This window comes from Mandrillus leucophaeus, unplaced genomic scaffold (assembly GCF_000951045.1).
Source record: "Mandrillus leucophaeus isolate KB7577 unplaced genomic scaffold, Mleu.le_1.0 Scaffold868, whole genome shotgun sequence".
In the NCBI taxonomy this organism is placed as follows: domain Eukaryota; kingdom Metazoa; phylum Chordata; class Mammalia; order Primates; family Cercopithecidae; genus Mandrillus; species Mandrillus leucophaeus.
In genome coordinates, this window is record NW_012109452.1 from 753,494 (window position 1) to 779,263 (window position 25,770).

The window sequence follows — 25,770 nt, forward strand, 5'->3', positions numbered from 1 at the left end:
ACTGGAGATCAGTATGTTAAGCGAAATAAGCCAAGCACAAAAAGACAAACATTGCATGTTCTCGTTTATCTTTGGGAGCTAAAAATTAAAACAATTGAATTCATGGAGATAGAGAGTAGAGGGACGGCTGCCATGCCAGAGGCTGGGAGGAATAGTGAGGGTGGGAGGGGGGAGGAAGTGGAGATGATTAACAGATACCAAGAAATAGTTGGAAAGAATAAGACCCAGTATTTGCTAGCACTACTGGGTGACTGATTTTTTAAAAAATTATACATTTAAACTGGCTAAAAATTTATAATCTCATTGTTTGAAATTCAAAGGATAAATGCTTGAGGTTATGGATACCCCATTTGTCCTGATGCGATTATTGTGCATTGCATGCCTGTATCAAAATATATCATGTAACTCATAAACATATGCACCTACTATGTACCCATAAGAATTTAAAGAATTTTAAAAGAAATATGCCATAGTTTGCTTTCCTTGTTTCCTAATTATTTTTTGTTTGGTTTCTATGAGAACTTATCTTAAGAATTGAACTCTGAGACAATGTGTATTCGGTGTCAAATATCCAAATGAAAATGTAATAATTCAGTTGGTTTTCAAATACCTTTCAGTAGCAGTAAATATATGAGATGCTGTAAACCTCAGATGACATGTTTTCAGATTTAGAGTGTAAGGGCAAACAATCGTCATCTTTTGAAGCAGAAGCAAGTCAGAATTACTATAAAATAAGTGGGAGTACTCATAGGCAGAAGTACTTCATTTAAAATGTGTTTCTAACGAGACGTGGTTTTTCTTTTTTTTTTTGAGATGGAATTTCTCTCTTATTGCCCAGTCTGGAATACAACGGCACAATCTCCGCTCACCGCAACCTCCACCTCCCGGGTTTAAGTGATTCTTCTGCCTCAGCCTTCTGAATAGCTGGGATTATAGCCACACGACACCACGCCTGGCTAATTTTTTTTTTTTTTTTTTAAGTAGAGACCGGGTTTCTCCATGTTGGTCAGGCTGGTCTCAAACTCCCGACCTCAGGTATCCGCCCACCTCGGCCTCCCAAAGTGCTGGGATTACAGGCGTGAGACATGATTTTTCTATGTCTACTCAGAGTCTAATAAAAGATGGGTAGGACTTAGCCCCAAGAAGATAAAGTCTAAAAATCTATAAACAAAGAATAAAATCGCTCATTTATATTTTAAATTATTTAGTATGAGGATAATGGATCCAAAAAATGTGGATTATAAGAATAGACTTTTCAAGGAGAATCAAGAATTTTCAAGGAGAATCACTATTTTCATGGGGTTTACTAATCACAAAATAGATACATTTTATGAGGCAATAATAACTACAAAGATTTTCTACTTACTGGGAAAAGGATCCCATCATATATTTACTGTTTTTTTCTTTTTCATATTTTGTCAGAAAATTTTTAAAATTAATACTTCAATTTCCTAGGATTCATTATGTGAGAATGTCAGACAACAGCATTCTGTGACAGAGCCACAAAATGTAAATTCTGTGTAACCAAATGTAACCAATGTAAATTAAACAATTAGTATTCTACTTTATAATTCATTTTCTTGAGTGTTTGATTCTCAGATCCTGATGACCTAGGAATGAACTGATAAAATGTAGGTTTAGATTCAGGTGTGCTGGTTCATACCTGTAATTCTAGCAACTCAGGATGCTGAGGCAGAAGGATTGCTTGAGGCCAGGAGTTTAGGACCAACCTGGGCAACATAGCAAGACCCCATCTATTAAAAAAATGAAATAAAACTTAGTAGGGTGTGGCAGTGGAAACCTGTAGTCCTAGCTACTTGGGAGGCTGAGGCAGGAGGATTGCTCGAGCCCAGGAATTGGAGGCTATCGTGAGCCATGATTGCATCACTAGCAATACCATATACCAAAAAAGTTTGTAAATCTACAACAAATACATCTAGGATGTGACTCATCTACATATCTTTGTCTTATAACCTCTTGCCTAATTATTCAACCAGCCCCTTCATAAAAACATCTTTTGGTTGCAATATATTTTAAAAAGAGAAAACGGGAGGACATAATTCGCCCACCAATTGGTGAGTGCATTCTGAAGGTAACCATGTGACTTAAAGGTCCTGTGCTTCTCATTGAAATCTCTCAACTTTCTAACTATGGTTTGTACTTCTCCATGAGTGACTTTCTGAAGAAGTTGAGCAACCATAATGTTGGGGTTGAAACGTATTATTTGTGTTAAAGATAGACTCAAACCCTTTCCCTCCGTTGTTTTTTGTTATATCATTGCTCCGTTTCCTCCAAAAACAATTAATGTTACTTCAAATTTCAGACAAAACAATATGTGATAAAACTCACATGTCTCTTACATTCTCTCTGGGTAATTCTGGCTATTAATATACTGTATGGCTGAATAAATTATTTATTTATTTATTTATTTATTTATTTATTTATTTATTTTGAGACGGAGTCTCGCTCTGTCGCCCAGGCTGGAGGGCAGTGGCCGGATCTCAGCTCACTGCAAGCTCCGCCTCCCGAGTTCACGCCATTCTCCTGCCTCAGTCTCCCGAGTAGCTGGGACTACAGGCGTCTGCCATCACGCCCGGCTAATTTTTTGTATTTTTTAAAGTAGAGATAGGGTTTCACCGTGTTAGCCAGGATGGTCTGGATCTCCTGACCTCGTGATCCACACGCCTCGGCCTCCCAAAGTGCTGGGATTACAGGCATGAGCCACTGCACCTGGGCTTATAAATGATATTTTATTTGCTGTTGTGCTATCTGAATGCTTGTGTCCCCTAAAATTCATACATTGAAAATCTAACCCCAAGGTGATAGTGTTAGTAGGTGGTGCCTTTGGCAAGGTGATTAAGTGATGAGGTTGGAGTCTTCATGCCTGCAACTAGTGCCCTTATAAAAGAAGCCCAAGGGAGCTGGTTTACCTTTTTCCCAATTTTAGGACAACACAGTGGTCACCTTCTATGGACCAGAATGTACAGCCATCCCAGATTCGGAATATAAGGATGCTTACCAGATACCAAATCTGCCAGTGCCTTAATCTTGGAGGTCCCAGCATCAGAACTGTGGAAAATAAATTTCTGTTGTTTAAAAGCTATCCAGTTTATGGCATTTTTTTATAGAAGCCCAGATGGAGTGAGATATTTGCATAAAAGAAAATTTTCCAAATTGAAATCCCTCTTTACAATTCTACAACCTATATTTGTTCTCTCATAAATTTTTAGATGTATTTTTATTTACTATAAGTTAAAAAAATTCTCAGAATATATCTTCACTTGTATTTAAACTGTATTCTGTGAATGACTTATATTCAAATATGTTGTGTAGGTGAAATCCATCATTGTTCTACAAATAAGCTGCATGTACTTGTGTTAACACTTCTGAATTAAACTTAATAGTTTAGTTATTTAACTCTTTATATTAGAAGTTACTAGCACACCAAAAATTAAGATTTAGCATTGGGTATAAAAGTGTAAACATCAACACCTTGCCAGGCTTAATTCAGCAAAGACGGTGTTTCACGCATCTTGCGTGCACTCATCACCTCCGTCGTCTTCATCATCTCCACTCACCAAAATCACATACATATGTTCTCTATTGATAACATTGTCTTTTTTCCTATACTAATAGCTTCCAAAGAGCTTAGCAGCTGTTAAATAAATAAACCATTATCATTTACTATATTGAAATAAGAAAAGGCTTCAGAGACAGCTATTCTGAGTTCAACTTCTAGCTCTGGTACTTACTACGGTCTTGGGAAAATAATTTAAGCTTTCTGAGTTTCTGTTTCTCTGGCTATAAAATTTAAATAAGTTCTAGTATATTGGGTGGTGGTTAAGATTACATGAAAGCATATATGGGCTGGGCATGATGGCTCATGCCTGTAATCCTGGCACTTTAGGGTGCCAGTGCAGGAGGCCAGGATGCCAAGACTTGAGGCCAGGAGTTTCAGACCAGCCTAGGCAATATAATTAGACTTCTCTCTACAAAAAATGAAAAACTCCTCAGGTACAGGGTTAGGCCCCTGTAGTCCTACTGACTCAGAAGGTTAATGCAGGAGGATCACTTGAGCCCAGGAGGTCAAAGTGGTATGAATGATCATACCACTGCATTCTAGCCTGGATAATAGAGCAGGACCCTGTTTCTAAAAATAAAATTTAAAAATAAGAAAATAAAACAAGAAAGCATATGTATGAAGTACTGAGCACAGGGCCTGGCACATAACAGGTACTGAATAATGTAGCTCATAATATTACTTCTGCTATTATTCAAAGCACTGCTTTGTCTAAAACTGCTTATTCAATTCTAAATATAAGTTTCAAATAGAACATTCTCTTACCTAGAGGTGAAGTGAGACTAAAGTGGAATATTCCTGTGTGTATTGCTTCAATATATCAGCTCTCTCTGTATATTCACTCCACAAATTAATGTCTTGCAATTTTCAATGGTTCTATTTACAGTAACGACCTCTGAAAAAGATAAGCCTTCCCATGTACACTTTAGAAGTTATTGTGCCTTTCTTATCTTATCCTTATACCTGGAATATGTAAATTGTAAATAGGATTTTCCACCTGCATCTAGTAAACTTCTCTAAAGAGATTGACATTTAATGTAGCTGAAGAAAACCAGAAAAGATGTGGATTTAGCAGTCTTCATTATTTCCGGAGAACCTTTATGAAAAGTGTTCTATCATTTGAGAGAAATGAAGAACTTTATATTCTTTTCAAGTAATTACTATTAAAAAGAAACCTTTTTCTGCTGAATATTTTTTCCAAGCATCTATGACCTCGGTAAAATCGAGGAAATCTATGACACTGAAGAAATATTGTTGATGGACTGAATTCATTAATGAATACTGCATTTTTAAACAAGTCACGTCAGTCTGCTTGTTTCTTTAAGATTTCAACATGTAGACTTTGTAATTAAGTAATCCATAAACACTCTTGGCAAATGTTGGTCTGCAATACCTCATTTCTTAGAAATGATTGTTGACATGTCCAAAGTTCTAAAGTGGAAGGGAAGAAGATAAACATATACTACCACAGATTGACTAACTGGTCAGGGCTCAGGTTCTAATGCTGGGTACACTTTCAAGTCCCTGGGGAGAAGGGGAGTTAAGAGCCGTACAAGCATTGGGAGTGAACCTAAAAGAATGGGACCTAATTTATTGAACACTTACTATGGTCACTTTATATGACTCTCAGATAGTTGGCAATATTAGTATTTCTTGAATGAGAAATTAAGACTGAGAGTCACATAATTTGTTCATAGACTCACAGGTAAAAATTCATATCTGTCTGATTTTACAGCCCACACACCCAAGAGCTAGTGTTAATGCTGAGATACCAGTATCCCTCAGCTATTGTCTGCTTTGCCTATCAACCAATTCTTGAGTCTAAGGCAGGAAACAGGTAATTACTTACTAAATTAAAATTGTAAGATGCCTATACATGTAAAGTCTAAAATTTTGAAAATGGGACATCATGGGTTATTACTTTCACTATTCTCTTTTCAATTTCCTCATTTTTAAATGGAAGGTTTGGATCAAATAAGCTCTAAGGCTGACAGTATATTACTTGATTCTGCTACTCACATATTTTCAATACCAGTTTTCTAAGCAAAAATATATCACAAGTAAGAGAGATGTATTTGACTGAAAAACAACCCCAAAACATCTGCTATTATGTAGTTTTGGGACTCTTTGGCTTATTGTAAAGAATATGAATGACCCAGGGTGATAGAAAGCTCACCAAGATCAGCAAGGGGAAAACTATCTTTGGCAGGTCTCCATCATTCATTTTGAAGTCCTCTAAACAGTCTTAACATTCACTGTCTCTATTGTCATGTATCCTTAGAGTTGTTCCCTTGAAATCTTACTCTAAACTTCCTAGAACTATCAGATATGCACCTATTAAACCAAATCCAATTTTTTATCAAATCCTTTTGATGAATACTCCAAGACTGCCACCCACTGCAGACACTGCTATCTGATCACTGCACTCTTTCTCTCTGAGCTTAGGCTCAGTCTTAGAAACACTGACAGCACAATGCTGCAGGACAGCCACTATCAGTCGATTGGAATTAATGCTAAAAATATTTTAACAACTGTTATGTGTGCTAAACTAATTCCTCCTTAAAAAAATAACTGACCAAAATTAACTTTCCATGGGAACCTTTCTTCAGAGACATTTGCAATTAATAAGAGATTATTGACAATATTTAAAATGTTAAGTCCTTTATCAGTAACTAGTGGTAGAATTCCAGACCACAGGAAAGACAAGTAGCAAGGATTATTTAAGTAAAGGTAGTGAGATAGGTTTTGTGATACCACTCAATAGACACCAGCACAGAATTGGCTCTAGAAGAAAGTAAAGTCTTTAGGCTGGCCTTTAAGATAAAATATTGAAGGTATGCAAGTACAAGATGCAGTGATGATTTTTAATAAACACTATTTTCATAGAAGACTTAATTCTTGTCCAGGTCATAGAAACAGAGTTCAAAGAGGCCTTAGAAAGACCATGACTGGATCCAACCAAAAACCCAGGTGGTAGCTGCTCAGGCACATGCAGTCTTGGCATTGAGTATTGCACCAGGAGGCTTATCACATGTGTAAGCATCTCTAGTGTTAGAAAATTTTTTTCTGCATCAAACCAGTTATGTTCTCTTCATTGGTATGAGTTCTGTCCAAGTAATACAGAGTAAGACTATTTCATACCCACACCAAATCTCCTCCTCTTCAGGCAACTGTGTCTTTTGCAGAAGCCATTCTTCTCCCTCCTTTCCTGCTTTGATTAATATGTTTTCTGGCATGTCAGTAGAGAAAGAGTTGTATGGCAGTTTCCGCTGCCATAATAGAAACTTTATGATGGCGGCAAGTGCCTGGGTCCCTGATTTTGTATCTGCTTCTCTTCGCACAGTATTGAATACATAGCAGAATCCAGTATAAAATTAGATTCACTAATTATGCTTTATTTCACTTCCGTTTTCTAAATCTACTATCTATTGTTTAAGTAAGGCAATACTTCCTTGTTATCCTCATTGGTAAATGAGATTGCTTGGAGAAAATGGTCAGAGGACAAAATAGCTCTATGAGTTAAAAACCTGTTATCTGCTGGCCAATGTGTTAAGTACTTTATATAGTAATTTAATCCATTTCTCTAAAGCCTTTGTGACTTGATATTAGCCCATCCTACATAAAGAAATGGATGTCATAGAGTATAAGGAACTTATCTGGGACTGTACAGTAAATTAATGGCAGTAGGGATATGTAGCACCCACCCCCATCCCTTTCTCATTCTGCACCTTCAGCTTAGAGTGAGTGCCTGGACCCTGCACGTATGACATTGAAATGTGATTGAGTGTTTATTGTCCCTGTCCCTTGCTCAGCAAGAAACAGAAGCCAAGTCTATCTAGCTCATATTTGTATCCACAATGTCTGACACACAATAGAATTCTAATAAATATTTGTTGAATAAATCAATGAGAATCCCAAAGACTATGCTTTAAACACTCTACCAAAAGAACTCTATGAATATCCTCATGTATTATGTATTAAATGTCCATCATCTTCAAATTTAGACCTTGGTATACAAAAATCTTCAAAGTTTAGAGAAACATCAGGAGAGCCAGGCCATAAGTTCATGACCAGTCTTCATTTCCTGAGTTACTTCTCCTTTGATACCAATATCAAGCGTTTATATCACTAACATAACAAGAATTTTGGCTTGGAATGGAGGGAGAAAACCACCACTGTAATTGTTGCCTTGTACATTCTTCCGCCTCTCTGAATAACAGATTTTGTAAGGCATGCAACATGGCCACACCTAAGAGGTAGTGTATGCAATGGTTAACAATATTGTTCCACAAAGCTGGAGGCATCACACTACCCAACTTCAAACCAAATACCGTGGGAGCTAAACATTGAGTACACAGGGACATAAAGACAGGAACAATAGACACTAGGGACTACTACAGAGGGGTGGGAGGGAGAGGGGTATGGGTTGAAAAACTACCTATTGAGTGCTATGCTTGCTACTTGGGTGATGGGATCTATACTCCAAACCTCAGCATCATGCAATATACATGTGTAACAAACATGTGCATGCACCCTCTATATCTAAAATAAAAGTTGAAATTATTAAACATATAATATATATAATTCTAGAACTATATATTATGTTATGTGTTATATAATATGTTAGATATGTATAATATATTATAGTAATGTAATACATTATATAGTATTATATAATATATTGCATTATTATTACATAATATATAATGTATATGTTATATACATACATACATGTATATCATATATATATAAAATTCTAGAATTAGAGAACCTAAATTCAAACCCTGGTTCTGCCAATTACCAGTCATATCACATTGAACACATTAGTTTATCTCCCCAAGCCTTAGATTTCCTGTTTGTAAAATGTAAATGAAAATAATACCTACTCATAGAGTTATTAGATTATATGAAATAATGCATGAAAACTGGCTAGAACAATGTTTGGTACATTGAAAACATTCAATGTCATCTACTAGTAGTAGCAGTAGTTGTAGCAGTAAAGTTTCATGCCCCAAATTCTCAGTTTTCTTTCCGGTCGTGGCAAGGACATCTGAGAGCATAGACTTCCAACTTTCATGGAGTAGGGAATGGTGCAGCCATATGAGCAAAAGATGCTGATGGAATGAATGAATCATGATTGCTTAATTTTGTGATTAGGTTGATTTATGACATCAGTCTGAAAAATAACTTTACAAAATTTTGTGTTTATTGCTTGCTGCAATATACGATTTCAGGCGACAGTTGCAGAAAAATCCTTTTACTTTGTTCTCAGGAAATGAGATTCATCACCACACAGATAGGAAGCCTGTAAGTTGGTTATCCCTGGAAAGAAAAAATAGTATTTCATGCATCAAAAAAATATGAAATGTTAAAACATGGGTGATAGAAAGTCAAATATTTGAAAAAACTACTAAAGGTAACTGTGTTTTGCCCCTTGTAGATCCCCACCTACCTTCTGTTGAGGTCCAGGCCTCTCTTCACTGACACTGTATATAATTCCTACATCTATGCAACATTTTGTTGCTAAAGTTTGTGTTTCAAGTCTTACATAAGCCACAAAAGAGAGGGCATCTTTATATATCCTTTGGAAATCACAAACATCACTTTTTGTTTATGTAAATGCTGTAGCAATACCCTTAGTTTGTATGTCAATCATATCTCAGTAAAGCAACGTTCTTAAAAGATCATCGGAAAGGGTCACTGAAGCCTGTCTGCCCACCTCAGTCCCCAGGGAGTTACCCCTCTTCTTTCTGTCAACATTCAGAGGTTCCATCATCTCTCTTTTGTGGTCCGGACAACTGAATACCTTAGTAGGAAAGCAGAGGACTTAAGCGCCTCTTGGCTATCTAGAAAACTAGTTGAACAGCAAGAGAAGGGCTAGCACAAATGCAGCATTGCCACACTGTAAGGAGTGGCTGATACCCAGAAAAACACAGAAACAGTATCGAGGTCTGTTAGCTACATGTCTATTTCTGGTTCATGTAGGGTGAACCAGAAATAGGCAATGAAGCGTGAGGGAGAAAAGGTAGGGAGACCAAATAAACCACAAATACATTTGACATTTGATTGAGGCAGAGGGTATTACCTTTGGTGCTTTTTACTTTACATATCTCCAGCAGCTGACTTCAGTTGCCAATTTTTGGACTCTGAGGTGAAGGATGGAAATAAAAACACATAGGAAGAAAAATTTAAGACACTAATTTAAATTTAGATAAGCATGTTTCCCTGAATTTTGAAGAAAATTAAATCATTCCTACATTGTTTAGGGAAACAGTAAACATTCTTTCTTCTAGTGAAGAAATAGACACCAAATGGCTCTTTACAACTGCCAATAAATTCATCCTTTCCTTCACATGGCACTAATGTACACACTCAGATAAATGCTAGATACTGATTAATATCGTCTACTTAAAATTAATATATTTTTTAAAAAACTAATAATATGTACCCCCAAAACAATTTCCACGAACTAAGTGTCACTCAGAAAAGTAGATGGCTCACAACCAGAATGAATGATGCATGTGAGTCTGTGTGCCTGTGAATTTACATGAATTGTGAGTTTGGAGTGGAGTGAGCGTTCCTAGAAAAGAAACGGTGAGAAATAAAGTTGGAAAACAGTGAACAGGTATTTCCATGGAGCCATCCATTGGGGCTAACATTCACAGGTTGCTGAGGTTCACACCAGAGCAAATGGCTACAGACTACCTTCACTGGAGTGAGGGCAAGCAAGGGACATTTCTCCCTTTTCTCCCTGACTACCCTTACCCTCCACTCCCTCATTATTCTCAACTGCAGGGTGTTAGTACAAGGCCTGGGAAAGTGAGAGAGCCATTCCTGAAAGATTTCACGTTCTAATACCATTCCTGCTCCACTCCATTTGGAGTTGCTTATGATTTCCTTTGCAAGTCGCTTTGACTCTGTCTTATTAAGATAATGAGTGGTTCAAAACCAAAAAATAAGAACCAAAGGTGTAATTCAGGAATAATTATTACCATCTTCATTTACAGATCGTTAACTGCCATTCAGTTTAAGTTGCATGACTTACAAGACTGCCGGGGTTACAACCCAGGTCTTCCTAATAGCTTTTCTGTGCTAGGGAGACACTGCTCAAAGTGTATTTCAGAGATGTCTCCATATTAGTTGTGTAGCAATTGTGCTCTCAAATGTAGTCCTGGTAGACACTGCAGAGAGGAAGCAGAGTCCTACAGGGTTCTGTCTGGTTTTATTTGACCAGGAATACCAGTTGAATTTCAGTAGAAAAGAAATAAAACTACCTCTTCATTAAAGCAGACTTCAGGACTCTCTGCTTTGCAGCACTTCTCCACTGCATTTGTGAAATTTGTAAACAAAGACTGCAGCTCCTCATCTGTGAGTTCATGCTTCAGCTTCACTACGTTGACAAGAAACCTGTGTCCAAAAGATGTCAAATAGAATTAATTAACAATTTCTTTCTGAAGCGTCTCTACTCCAAAATGCTTGTTACGGAATCACGTCTTGAGTCTCAGCTTGGGTGAGGGTAAAGAGTTGAAATATCCCACTTTGAATGGGCCTTCTGAAACTTTCCTATTAAATTTAGAGAATGTTTCCACAGTAACATTCTTTGAAGGGTTTTGTCACACACAAAATTATACAAAAAGTATTAACAAGGAGGAAGAGAGGGACGAAGAGAAGTTGGTTAAGGGGTACAAAAATACAGTTAGAAGTAATAAGTTCTAGTGTTTAATAGTATAGTAGGAAAATTATAGTTAACAGTAATTTATTGTATATTTCAAAGTAGCTAGAAGAGAAGAATTATAATGTTCCCAAAACAAAGAAAAGATAAATGTTTTAGATTATGGATATTCCAATTACCCTGACTTGATCATTACATGTTTATGCAGTTATCAAAATATTACATGTACCCCCAAAATATGTATAACTATTATATGCCAGTTAAAAAATGATGTCAAAGGAGCAATTAAAAAAAATAAGCTATCACAACTAAGTGTGACAACAGCCATAGACAATAGTGATTTCCTTAATTTCTAGTAACTTCTAGAATTTCAGTATTCCACTAACTTATAGAATTCCAAACTTCAGGTGGCAACCCATTGATGTCTTAAAAGTACATTTTAGAGTAAATTTTTAGAGTAATTATTTTAAGTAATAAAATTTTCATGCACCAAAGTAAAGAGGATAATGTAATAAGTCACGTGTGCCCGTCCTTAGATCCAAGAATTAACAAAAGTTTGCATTTTCTCACTTTCATTTTTAAAATGAAAACAGGATAGTTAAAAAGAATAAAATAGACCAGACTAGAATAGAATGGGCTGGAAAATACAAGAGTGAATTACACTGTGAATGTATGAATATTGCACATAATAAGAGTAAGTATTATTCTATCTAAAAATGAAAACATATAGTAGGCCTTTATTATGCCAAGTATTATGGTATACATGACTACATCTGATCTTTCTAGAAAATTCATGTCCAAAACAACCTCCAGTTCCTCATATTTGGTAGCTGTATATTGTGTAGTCTCCACTACACATTAGGTAGACTCTGTTTGAATCCAGAAAGCTAAGTTTAATTTCTTGGCATTTTAAAGCATTTGTTGAGAAAATGAAAGTAAACTTCCTGTCCCTTTGGGCCTCTCCTTTGTAAACATTAAGTGATATTCTCCGGACATTCTCTCAAGGAAATGAAATTCATTATCAGCCAGTCTATGAACCTTTTGGCTGGCTGCTGTAACCTCTTTAAAGGTGATGTTAGACTTGGACACTCCAAGTCTCTTTCAAATGAAAAGATAAGCTAGATATGAACAATGGCAAAAAAAAAAAAAAAAAAAATGCACTGGTATTTTTCCAAATAGAAGAGACTGGACAATTTGGTGGAAGGAACAGGATAGTAATATGAAAAACACATATCCACTACATAAACCTTCTCACTACTACATGGTGTGTCTGCAAACTGAAGAAAAACAGGAATGGAAGGGATTGTTTGTACCTGTCTGTCTTCCTCTGAAGCTCCTCATTCTGAGATTGACACATGTCTGCATGAAAGGTAAATAAATCTTGAGAGAAAGGTGGAGGCACATATGTTTTATCAGCTTTCAAACTCTCAAAGCAGGGCCTTCTGAAGGCAAAGTTTGTTTTACAACAGTGGTCCACAGCAGGGTTGATAGTTCGATTTTCATTTACTCCACATAACTCTCCAAGAACTAAATCTGCCTGTACCAACAAGAGTTGCAACTCAGATATGATCTTAAAACTCGGATGGAATTTCTAAAAATATGGTTAGATGAATAGTTAGATCATTCTAAGATCACTGTTAACCTCACTCATAAAACACACGCACTCATGACATATCACTATGCACAAATAAAAGTAGAAAATGGGGTCCTAAATGGCATTATGACAAAAATCCAAGCCATAACAATTCAGATGCCTACAAATTAATTTGTTGGTAACATATAAACAAACTTTCAATTGCAAACAGACAGCTGCAAACAGCCAACTGAAAGGGACAATCAAATACTGTAATCCTTGGGTTTCTTCCCCTCCCGGAATCTCCCTCAAGGTACTCTCCACCCCAGCCCTAAAGAGATGTATTCAATGCCTGGTTGCTGGATGAAGCAATTGGGCCAAGAGGAAGAATCTGTACCTTACTTAAAATTATAAATTTTCCTGTATCTCTTTGAAACAATATTATGATTCCTAAATCATTTGTCCTAACAAATCCCTTCTAATACAATGAAGAAATAAGAAAGATACTTTGAAGCACTCTCCAAAAATATTTAAGGCATTCTCTTTTACTTCTCAGGGTTTTAACAAAGTGAGCCAAAAGGAAAACTTGACAATTTATGCTTAACAATATTAAAAACAATGAAGAAATGAATATGGATAATCATGGTAAACCAACGAGTGCAAATATTCTTTTTTTTTTTTTTAAAGACTAGTCTGATACACAGGCCATGCTCACCAAATTATCAACACAGGCAAACTCTTCACTCAGTGTGCAGCAAGTAGTGAAAGCTGTCACCATTTTCTTGCCAAGAGAGACCAGTTCTTCAGAGGAGAGCTGGGGAGCTATCTTCGTGAGTCTGATAAGGTACCTGAAAGAACATTTGTCTATTTGGTTCTGAACGAAAGCAGATACCCATTTTGCCTTGAATTATTGCTGAAGCCCAGACCCTTCAAGGCTAGGGACAACCAATATAGGTGCAACATGAACCTTAGCTCTCTTGTAAAATAGAGAAATATGTCTTCACTTCCTGTTTTTCTGCACCCTGCTCCCTATATCTATTTTAGCTTCTTTTCTAATTTCATGGATGTCTCAGAAACTCTTAGATTTGCCTCCCTGTGTTATCTTTGAGTATAGGAGCTCCTTGACAGCAAATACATTGGCTAGTATCTAAAATCCTCCTTAAAATCATTTGTATCATTATAAAATATTTTAAAGAAAAAATTTAATCAATATATATTGTAAAAGGATAACCTGAGATGAAGGAAACTAAGATTTTTAATGAACTAAGTTTGAATTGTCAGCTAACACCAAATTGTAGAAATAGTAAAGTCAGATTTTTTTAACTGTGTCTTATTTTGATTTAAAGATGTTTAGTTTCAGTAAATAATACATTAGCATGAGGCCAGGTGCAGTGGCTCACACCTGTAATCCCAGCAATTCCCAAGGGTTGGATTGCTTGAGCTCAGAAGTTCAAGACCAGCCTGTGCAACATGGCAAAACCCCGTCTCTACCAAAAAATACAAACATCAGCCAGGCATGGTGGCTCGCATCTGTAGCCCTAGCTATTTGGGAGACTGACATGGGAGGATCACTTGAGTTGTGAGGCAGAGATTGCAGTGAGCTGGATCACACCACTGCACTCCAGCCTGGGTGACAGAGAGACCCTGTCACAAAAATATATGGTAATAATAATAATAACAATAACAATAATGATAATAAAATACATTGGCATAATAATTGAAAAAAACCCAAACTGCATATTATTCACAAATGCTCACAAGAGCACTAAAAAACTAAATATTAAAGTATTAAGCACATCCAGAGTTATTTCTATAAACTCAGTTAAGATAACCTTAAGGCAAGCAAGCCAAACCATCTCTTCCCCAAAGAAACTGTAACAACCTGAAATATGCAACGTCCCACTTTCAAATGGGTGAGAATCCAGGGATTCTAGATTGACAGTGAGAAAGCCAATGTCAAACAGAAACGAAAGCATTAGAGAATCAATGTCTCCAGAATCCTGTATTTCTTTTATTTTTAGCTTCACTTCTGATAAAAGATTAATGTGACAGTTCAATAGGCATTCTTGACTTCAAAAAAAAAATTCTTCCAAGAGTTTATGAATTGACTATAATTGAAAAACTTGAGAGGTAACTTTTTTACACTTTGAGGGATTATATGTTTAATTCTAGTGGCAAGCGTTAGCCCACTTGTGCAGACAACCTACTGGTATGTCAAACCATCCTTCCCCAAATTCTGGAAATGTTTACATTCTTGTTGTACCATCTTAAGACTTTTCTCAGTTGTCTCATTGAATTTGTCTTCCTGAAAATAAGAATAATCATGGTTACAAATATTTTATCTAAAATTTAGCCATAAGCTTTACATCAATGTGTAGAATAGCATTTCTTATTTCTATGGTATTTTCAAACTCTCATTATTATTCAGGGCACTTTTTACATGTGTGTGCAAGAACTTAATTTCTTTAGTTATATATATATAAATAAATGTCTTGCTAAATTTAAAAGTCCAAATTTTTTATTATCAGCTTGTACATATTTCAGAGTCTTCCAAATAACAAAATAGAATTTAAATTGTACGTTGACATAATAACATTCAATTCTCACTTTGAAGTGGCCAGAGCATTTGTTATCTCCATTTTTAAATAAAGGCAACTGGCCTTGTGAAATTAAGTTACTTACCCCGAATGCCCTAGCTAGTAAGTGTTGTTACAGAACATTTTAAATCATGTTGCTCTTTATGATTTTTTTCATTGTTTAGATTTGGAACTTAAAACCTCCAACAGCCTCTCACTTTGTGGCAATAGCAGGAAACCAAGGAAGCCCAATTTATAACAACAAAAACAACAAAAAACTTTCCTATGATACCAAATAAAAAAAGCATCCAAACATTTTCTAGAAATTATGCCAATTTTTAAAAAATACACGTATATATACGTATATGTACTGAAGAGTTGAATAAAAATGTTAATTATAGCTACTTCCGGGTGGGAGAATCAGAAAAGGGTTTTTTGTAACCTTTGGTGCTTTCCTGATAATCAACAACAATCAATCATTACTTTTGAAATCATAAAGAATCCAATATGGCTTAATAAAATACAGAATACTTTCCTAGTCATCTACAACAATCATTACTTTTGAAATCATGTAATATCCAATATGGCTTAATAAAATACAGAATACATAAATGAAAATGTAAATTTAAAATGTTTACTGGGAAGAATTTTTTGAATTAACACGTTGGATTAGTAGTCCAAAACATTATGCATCAGCCAAATTGATGACATTGGCCTTCCCAATGATCTTCTTAGGCTGAGTCTACAGTAGACTCAGATTAACCAATCACATTTTCTACCCCCTAGACTGGAGCAAAATTCTGATATCAATTTTTAAGTGTTTTATAGTTGTTCTGTTTTGATTTTCTGAACCTACAACGATGGAACCTACCGCGTAACGGTAACAACCTGGAGGGTTTTCTGTGTTGCAGCAATTTCTCAGGAGATCTTTGTATATTTGAACAATTCTTAAAAGCCCTGGTATAGACAGGTCTGGATGTCTCCTTGAGTATTCAAAAGTAAACCTGCAATGTGTAAAATTTTGTATGTTAGAAATTAGAGAAAGAGCAAAAAACTCAATTCCACTATTTTGTAATCCAGTCAGATCTAATACTGCCTCTGCTTTCAAAAGCTAATTTTCTCCTCTGGCTTGGTCACAGAGTAATTTAATAGGACATTGTGGCTATAGAAGATCATTTTACAAAAGTTCTCTTCCATGGTACATTTTAGATTAACAATTTTTTTTGAGAAGAGAGAATTAGTAGAGTTATTTGGAACTAATTATTGGAATGATTTAATCCATAAAACATCAGAAAGAATATATTGTGAATATACTTTTAAAAAATACATATTGCATAGAATTATGTTTGAAAATGCATTCAGATTTCCAACTTGGGATGCTGGGAATATGGCTTCCTTCCCACCCACAATGTGGTCTTCGTGAGAGACAGGGAGGAAGCTTTGCCCATTACTCTATCCTGTCGCTTGCCAAATATGGGCGTGTTTACCCCTTCAGCTCCAAATCACCGGCAGTGGCTTCCAAATCCTCTGTCAAAGACTTCAAGAGCATAGGTGTGTGTGATTTGGGAAGAAAGAGAGGAACAAGGCTAACAGTTAATAAGCCCTTAGTAGGTGCTAGGCACTGGATCAAACTTTGGGCATAACAGATATAGATGTGCTTCCTGAACTTTATAAACACTTTCTCATTTCACTTCACTTAGTCCTCAAGATGCATACTATTTTACAGCTGAAGAAACTAAATCACAAACTGGTTAAGCACCTTCCTATTAATGGCAGATATGAAATTTGACCCTAAGTCCCATTACTCCATTCCTTTTTTTAACCAAGCTAACTTTTCTCAAAACAGAGATGTCATTTCTAAGTACCTCAGCTGGGCTATTTATAGTCTTCATAAAAAAGAATCTCATCTATTCATTCACAGCAAGTTAAGATCTTTCATGTTTTGTAAGAGCAATACCTCACTAGTTTTTCATGACCAGGTAACTCTTTTCATCCCCTCTCCCACATTTTTTTCAGGATTTGACCTTCTTGATTAATCTTGATTTTTCTGACACCATCTCTCCAGCTTCCCATTTGCTTTTCCAATTCCATTTGTGGGATACATTCCTATATCCCACGGCAGTGGTGCTTAACCTTCAGAGAATCAGGGCTCCTCTTAATATCTCATGTAAGCCATGGACTTCTTCTCGGGGGACACACACACACACACACACACGCGCGCGCACACACACACACACACAACTAAAAACATGTCTCAGAATGCTGCGAAGAAAAATCCCTGGAAGCTTACTCTAGAATGGAGAAGCCACTGAGGACTTGCCTGAAATGTTCACATCCAGAAAGATTCTACCTTAAAACAGTGAGGACTCTGACTTGGCGTGCTCACTGTTACTCTATCATTTCTTCCCATGTTTCAAACACTTTTTATGTATAATAGTAATGATTATAAAAATGGCTTTTATCTATCAAACACATATGTCAGATACAATCTATCATTTTGTTTAATTGAATTTGATGTAATATCCAAAACCGTGAGAAGCCATAGAGGACAGTAGTTATAAGACCAGGAATTTGGAGCCACACTGCCTGCATTTGAATCCTGGCTGCACCACATGTGTGACTTTGGGTAAGTTACTTAACCTCTCTGTGCCTGTTTTATTACCTGAAAAATAAAGATTATAAAAGTATACTAACCTCAGAGGGTTGCTTTGAAAATCTGGTTGGTTAGTAGATGAGGAGCACTTAAAATTTAGTAAGTATTCAGTAAACATTGGCTGTTGTTATGTCCGAGATTTCAAGCCAGATTCCCTTCTAGAGCTACAGGTTCACATACAAAATTATCTCCTGATAGTCCCAATTAGTTATTCTACTGGCACCTCAAAGTCAATGTGCTCATTCTTAAACATATTACCTTTCTCACAAAACCTGCTGCTTTTTCATGTTGAATGGGAAAACTACCTACCCAGTTATCCAAGTCCCAAACTGGGATTTTCTCCAGATGAAGTGTCTAAAAACTGAAAGTGATTTTTTCCTTCCTTATTCTTTCATGAAAACCATTCAGTGGCATCCCATTTCTTAGCATGCCTGCATAATCTGGCCCCACCTACCTCTCACCCTGCTGGTCTCTCACTGCAGATGCCCTACTCACAGCAATTTACACCAAACCATTATATTTTTAATTCATGCTTTACCTTCTCTATTTAGATTACCAAAATTTCTTCAAGTACCACTTCCCTATCAAGCCATTCCACGGTCCCCATATACAACTGACCATTTCTTCTTCTGTTCCCCTGCATTACCTAGAACAGGATGCTATCAGAAATAAAAGAACATTTTTCACACTTATTTATTTATGTCTGTCTCTTCTCACTTTATACTCTCTATAGATGAAGGCTTCCTGGGGATTTAAAAAAAAAAAACAACCAGTGAAGTCCCTGGATTATATTACATTACTAAAAAACTTCAAATTAATAATTTTTTTTTTTAGACAGTCTCACTCTGTCGCCCAGGCTGGAGTGCAGAGTGCAGTGGCGTGATCTCGGCTCACAGCAACCTCTGCCTCCCAGGTTCAAGCAATTCTCTGCCTCAGCCTCCCGAGTAGCTGGGATTACAGATGAATTTGTATTCTTATATGAATTTTATACATGACCAAAAAAAAGCTCAGAAAGGTTAACTTCTCCCAGCGACTCAACCAGAACTGAAATATAGTCCCTGTGGCTCCAAGTTCACTAGTCTTCCCCTTAAGAGTTGTAGGTGGCATAGTATAGCAGTTAAGCCTGCAACTTGTTAGGCCAGGCTTCCTGGAGTCAAATTCTTACTCTGTCACTTTTTAGTTGTGAATCTGAACAATTCACTTCATTGGATCTCTGCTTGCTCATTTGAAAAACTGGGAGAAATTGTACTTATTTTGCATGATTGCTGTAAGAATTAAAATAGTTAATCTGTATGGGGTATATAGTGCCATGCCTGGCACATATTAACTGCTCAACAAACGCTAGCCATTATTTTAATAATACAGTTGTTTTTTCTTAAAATTATCTGAAAACTATAGTCTATACACAGGATTTTTTAAAAATTATATGATACCTAGTGAAATAAATGGTACCATGTCCTTCCACCTAAATTAGCAACATAAGTCAAATCTTACAAGTTTCTTTCTCTTTTCCTTATAAATTCAATAAAGAGTTATATTACTTCACAAAGAAGGTGTCTGGGTCAGCATCTCGTTCTTGACACACATTTTCACTGTCAGTAAATTTTGCTTCTCTTAGAGATAAATCCTTTGGTCTATCATCTTTATTTGAGTTAATTATGCACTGGCCACGCTCTGGTATTTTCTTGTCACAGCACTCTTTGATTTTGCTGGAGATAGAATCTTGTTTTGAACAAATATGGTTCATAACCTTGCTCTGTACCAAATAAGAATGAGAGATTATTTTACTTTCAAAATTTCTTCAAGGCTGGGTTTTCTTCCATTATGGAATGATGGCATGCAAAACCAGTCATGATCACAGCATCTGGAATCACTTCATCAATTAATTTGATAGATAATATTTATTTAAATTAAATTTTGGATTTACTTATTGCACATGAAGTTTTACATTAAAACTTCTCAGGATTTAAGATGACATAATTATTTAAAAATAGGCTCTACTATAGGTTCACATCCATTATTAAGCATTAGTCTTTTAAATAACCTTCCTACACTGATATATTGACATCCTATATTCTAAATGTTGTTTCTTTTCCATAAGAGTCCACCTGTGCTTTCAGTGGAGGCCACCAAAGACATGTTACTATAATACCTATAATCCTGGTCTTCCCTTGTGGCTAAGCACATGGCAAAAACTCAGTAAATATTTGATAAGTGAATGAAAGAATGACAAGCGAATGAACTGCAGCAACTACCAGAAGACGATTCATCAGATATAAGAAGCTATTCCACTCATGGTATCATTTTCTAATGGATATCATTCATTTGAAGCTGTTCAAGTTAGCAAATACTGCTCAAATAGAAAACTTTACTGTGTCCCCATCCCTACCCCTTGCCCCAGTTCTAACCTCTACATAAGAGTTGGGAATTAGGGAGAGGGTGGGGTTATCTTATTTACACATTAGTTGAATAATTTTTAAAAGCTGATCTGGGCCCTTCCAGACTCTGGAATGAGACTGCACATTATTTCCACTCTCTGTTGCAGTCCCACTTGAATTGTGTTGAGTTACAGCAACACACTAGACTATTTCAGGCCTTTATGACTTTACTCAAGCTATTTCCACTGACTGGAATCTTTTGGTGAACATGGAGGATAAGGAATAAGATGAAGCTCAGGACTGAGGTAAAAAATAAAATGGGCATTGGCACCACGTTTCCAACAAACCACACAGAACCAGGAAGCCAATCTTCAAAAAGACATTTACATCTCATGTGATGCCATCATTGTTCTAGGTAGAGTATCTCTTATTCTCTGAGAAGTTACTTCTATTTTCAGTTAACTGTAATTCAGTTCCTCTTATTTCTCCAGAAAGACATTAAAAAGAAGGAAATTTGAGACATAATCCCTTAATCTCAGTCTCAAATTTCACAGAAAACCTATAATTATATCCGAATTCAGTATCTTAGATTTCACATTATAAAACCTACATCACCATGAACAATCAAGCAATACAAAAATAAAGCACAAAAGAGATTGCTTTAACTTGGGTACAGTTAGGAACAAAAATAATTATTGGGAACATCTGTTGTCCATTGCTTGAAATAAACATTTCTCAATACCCTAAAATTCAAGTTATTGAATTGACATGCTATCATCACTGTGAGCCTAAAATTCTAATCTTTCTTTCTTTCTTTCCTTTTTCTTTCCTTTCTTTCTTTTTCTTTCTTTCTTTTTTTTTTTCTTTCTTTTTCTTTCTTTCTTTTTTTTTTTAAATAAGGTCTCATTCTATTGCCAAGGGTGTTGGAATTATAGCTCACTGTACTGTATCCTCGAACTCCTGACTCAAGCAAGCCTCCCTCCTTAGCTTCTTGAGTCCTGAGTGGCTGCAATTACAGGTGCAAGCTATCATACTCAGGTTTTTTTTTTTAATAAAATTATATTACCTTTGAATGCATGAACAATTTTTTTTTCACTTTAAGTTCCAGGATACATGTACAGATGTTCAGAATGTGCAGGCTTGTTACATAGGTATACGTGTGCCATGGTGGGTTGCTGCACTTATCAACTCGTCACCTAGGTTTGAAGCCCCGCATGCATGAGCTATTTTGATGCTCTCCCTTCACCACCCAACCTCAACCCAACATGCCCCAGTGTATGTTGTTCCCCTCCCTGTGTCCACGTGTTGTCATTGTTCAATGCCCACTTATGAGTGAGAACAGAATGCATGAACAATTCAAACTATGCCAACAATATTCGTACCAATACTTTTCCTTGGAAATTCACTTTAAAGGTTTCCAGAAACTGGGGATTGGGGAAATGTTGGTTAAAGGCCGCAAAATTTCATTTAGACAGAAGGAATACATTCAAGAGATCTCTTGTACATCATAGTGACTCAATGATGACTTCATACCACTATATTGAGTACTTTAAAATTGCTAAGATTTGGAGTATTCTCACCACAAAAAAAAAAGTATGTGAGGTAATGCATATCTTAAATAGTTGGATTTAGACATTCCACAATGTGTGTGTATGTATACATTAATATATATGCATATATATCATGATATATACAGTACACACGTATATATATCATGTATACCATGAGAATATACGATTTTTAATTGTCAAAGGCAGGAAAGGAAAGGGAAAGTGGAAGGAAAGGAAAGGGGAAAAGGAGGGGACAGGAAAAGGGAAGGAAGAAGGTAGGAAAAGGGAACCGAAAGAGAAAGGGAAAAGTTAAATTAATGTATTCGCTTATTTGGAAAGACTATACCTGAATAGCCTAAGGAAGCTCAGGGAAATCAGCTCTTAAAAACATAATGATAACTAGTCATTCCTTGAACTTTACTATTTGCTTCTAACCTCTCTAAAAGAGGATTTATAATGTAAGAGAAAACTTCAATCTAGACTAAATGAACTTTGAAAAATTTGAAATTCCTGAAGTTTTACGTCAAGACATTTAGCCATACAATATACAATCTGCTGAGTAATCTTTAAAAATTCCAAATATAAAAAATCCCAAAGGTTTATTTATTTAAAAAAATTTATATTTCATTTTATGTTGTCATTCAAAAGTGAAATCACATTCTGATTTCACTGGGGCAAAGTAACCACACATCAGGGCAACTTGAGAATAAAAAAAAAAAAAATAGTTGCCAAAAATCACTATTTTAACTTGGTTTTAGAGAATATTTACCGTGTCACGGATGCACTGCACAACATCCCCTTCACAGCATCCTTCATAGTTGGAAGAAATATCTTCTACGAGAGAAATAAGCTCCTTAAATTCAATCTTGGGGAACTTTTGACTGAGTACCGCAATATATCTGGAAACAGAATTGATAAACCACAAAAATAATTTGAACAGCAAGTAGAACAAGTGGGAGTAATTTGCTAATATGATATGAATAGCTCCAAAAAGTATTGCCACCATTGTTGTTGTTGTTGTTGTTGTTTTTATAGAAGTCTTTATCAAATAGTTGGTGCACAGACCACATGATCACTTTGAAAATCTTAGAGTGATATTTTAAGAACCCCAAAGTCCTGGATGTGAGCAAAAAAAAAAACTGAGAGGTATGCTATCTTCCATAATTATTATAGCAAGACATGCTGTGTAAGGCCACCACTTCCTATTGTAAGTTCATGGCAGGCATAGATAATTCATGACAGAACTCTTTCCTGCTGATCCACTTGAAATCTCAAAATTTTTCTCAAGACATTGCCTTAGCCCCCATTACTAATTGATTAGGGTGAGCACTAGAGATAAAATTTATCTTTGCAAGGCTGTCTCCTCATTGTTAAAGTCAAAGACCAAGGGATGAATTATTTCTAAAGTACTTGCGGGTTTTAAAACCCTGGTTTGAAACTCCCAGACCAGTTCAGATTCCGAATTAGCCTAAATATGTCTCAGATACAGCCACCATTCTCTTTTGGGTCTCTCCACCTCCCAAAACTTCTCTGATCTCGACCTAATGTCCTGGTCCTGAGCCATCCAAATAGGCTCAGACTCACCCCAAAGCCCCTGGGTACAAATGCAAGCAGAGACAAGATATATAGTGTAAAACTCACATAAAGTGTACAACTTTGGTTCCAAATTTCAAAAGTGCCCCACAGACATGTTTCTGATAAGAAGAAAATGCTTTTAAATATTGTATGACAGGTATTGCCTGAAGAAGAAAGAGAAAATTCTTTTGAAACAATAGCAAAATCTCACTATTCCCTTATTTTTTAGTCACTTTTCATTCAAACTATTACAAAATTTGTTCAGAGACAGAAAATCTACAGATTTTTATTTCAGTAAATACATTATTAAAAGAAATATGCACTTACGGCACATCATAAAGGTAGGACCAGTCTTCCTGACGATTAATTGCACTTGGTAAAAAGGTGCATAGTGCTCCCTTGGTGGGGCAGCATGCTGTGAGCTTGGCCATCTCTATTGAGATTATTCCATGTTATTTGTAGTCAACAGACTACAAATTGTCAAAGATAAAAGATAAAATGTCATCCTTCACCCTTGACATTCACTCACCAAGGCTTCCTTCCAATTTACAAAGAAAACAAAGCAAGAGAGAACCTGGAAATGACTGACTGTCTTTCGGGAGTCTCAGGTAAAGAGAATATTTAGAACAGAACCTGGTGACCAATGGTTTGAAAATCACTGAATGTGACAAGAGAACATCATATATGGCAAGCAAGCCTTTTGCTAAGTCAGGGTCTGGATCTGTGGAATTGAGTGATTTCTTACCTCAATGAAATAAATGCTATACCCACCCTTGTTTGAAAGCAGTTGACTTTGTTTTGTTCTTCACAACATGATTTAGCCACCTCCTCAAAATGAGCAGCAACAGTTAGAAGTGTAGGGGCGAAGACAAACGGGTTCCTTCTGGCAACTTCATATAAAAAACTATTTTAAAAATGAAAAAAAGAGAGAAGAAGGGCAAGGGAAGAAACAGGAAAGCAATGAATGTAGACAAGGGAAGTGAGGGGAGGTTAAGATGAGAAGGAAACGAAAAAACAGAAAGAGACAAGAAGAACAAGTTGTAAAACAAGGTAAAAAGGAAGAAAGGTTTCCAGTTATAGAAAACTTCAACATAAGGCAGCATTATCCAGTTCCCAATAAGAGTCTTTTGAAGTCCTTACTGAAGTTGCTAACTCCAAAGTAGGAATGATGATTGCAATTCTAATCCCAAACACTGAGCTGTGGCTATTCTCCTTCCATCCACATGCTACCAGCTGGTCAGCAGTTCTCTCTTCCATGTTCAAAGAACAGCTATCTATACACACTCTATCTGAGATTCAGGGGTCCTGTTTACTTTTGTTCAGATAAACTTGTGATTTAGATTTAGATTTCAAGGAGCATACCAACCTTCCAGAAAAAGTCATTGCTTCTGCAATGACTGCACTATATTAAAAACAGATGTTTTGCTAAACATCCCATAATTGAATGTCTGCCTGAGGTGAAAACTGCAACTTCCCCTTGGGAAGAGCCTATTATTTCCTCCACTGTGCATCCTACCAATTTAACACCAGGCACACACCTCTCCTCTAGGACTTGCCAATTAGAAGATACAATTCATTAATATAAGGGTCTTAAAAGCAGGGTCCATATCTTGATCATAGTTATATCCTAAACAATGAGCACAGTATCTGACACAGTGTGTTTTGAATGAATGAAACAATCAATAAATAAATTAATGAACCCAGCTATATTTATTTGAGATAGGTATTAGATTCAGCCTAAGACTAATTCTTCAATTGGATCATTTTTTACTAAGATTAAACTTACTGATTTAGAAGGGATTCTCTGTTACTTTCATAAGACTGGCATTTCTCTTCAGGATCCAGGGTAGGGAAAGGAGGCAGAAATCCCACATCAGCTTTCTTGTTATAGAAGAAACAGAGTCTTCTTTCAGCACCAACCTTACTGCAGCAGTGTGAAAAATTATGCTTTTGTGGCAACCCCTCCATAGCACACATTTTTTCCTGTAAAATATTATTCTATACAACAGAAAAGAAAAGGACAATTTTTAGTCATGGTAAAGTAAAGCTTCTGTACGCGCTAAGAAAACACAATGAATAATTTTCCCACCATTACCAACAGAGCTTCTTCTCTTTCTCTTGCTCTTTCTCCTGCTCCTCTCCTTCCTCTTCCCCTTCCCCTTCCCCTTCCCCTTGCCTTCCCCCTTCCTCCTCCTCCTCCTCCTCCTCCTCCT

The 25,770-nt window shown here is 36.2% G+C and overlaps 1 protein-coding gene across 1 annotated transcript in view; it reads right to left on the reverse strand.

The window, feature by feature from the left end:
* Nucleotides 1-8,764: 8,764 nt before the first annotated feature.
* The window catches only part of AFM (afamin), a 21,080-nt gene continuing 4,074 nt past the window's right edge, over nucleotides 8,765-25,770 (reverse strand). Inside the window, exons 4-15 of the mRNA XM_011968972.1 lie at nucleotides 25,344-25,555; nucleotides 24,329-24,461; nucleotides 23,624-23,721; nucleotides 22,752-22,881; nucleotides 19,596-19,810; nucleotides 16,273-16,405; nucleotides 15,033-15,130; nucleotides 13,541-13,673; nucleotides 12,566-12,789; nucleotides 10,855-10,987; nucleotides 9,663-9,726; nucleotides 8,765-8,887 (exon numbers count right to left, since the gene is read on the reverse strand). Coding sequence (XP_011824362.1) covers nucleotides 9,706-9,726; nucleotides 10,855-10,987; nucleotides 12,566-12,789; nucleotides 13,541-13,673; nucleotides 15,033-15,130; nucleotides 16,273-16,405; nucleotides 19,596-19,810; nucleotides 22,752-22,881; nucleotides 23,624-23,721; nucleotides 24,329-24,461; nucleotides 25,344-25,555 — 1,530 coding nt within the window. The 3' untranslated portion in view covers nucleotides 8,765-8,887; nucleotides 9,663-9,705. The remainder of the gene's footprint in view (nucleotides 8,888-9,662; nucleotides 9,727-10,854; nucleotides 10,988-12,565; nucleotides 12,790-13,540; nucleotides 13,674-15,032; nucleotides 15,131-16,272; nucleotides 16,406-19,595; nucleotides 19,811-22,751; nucleotides 22,882-23,623; nucleotides 23,722-24,328; nucleotides 24,462-25,343; nucleotides 25,556-25,770) is intronic.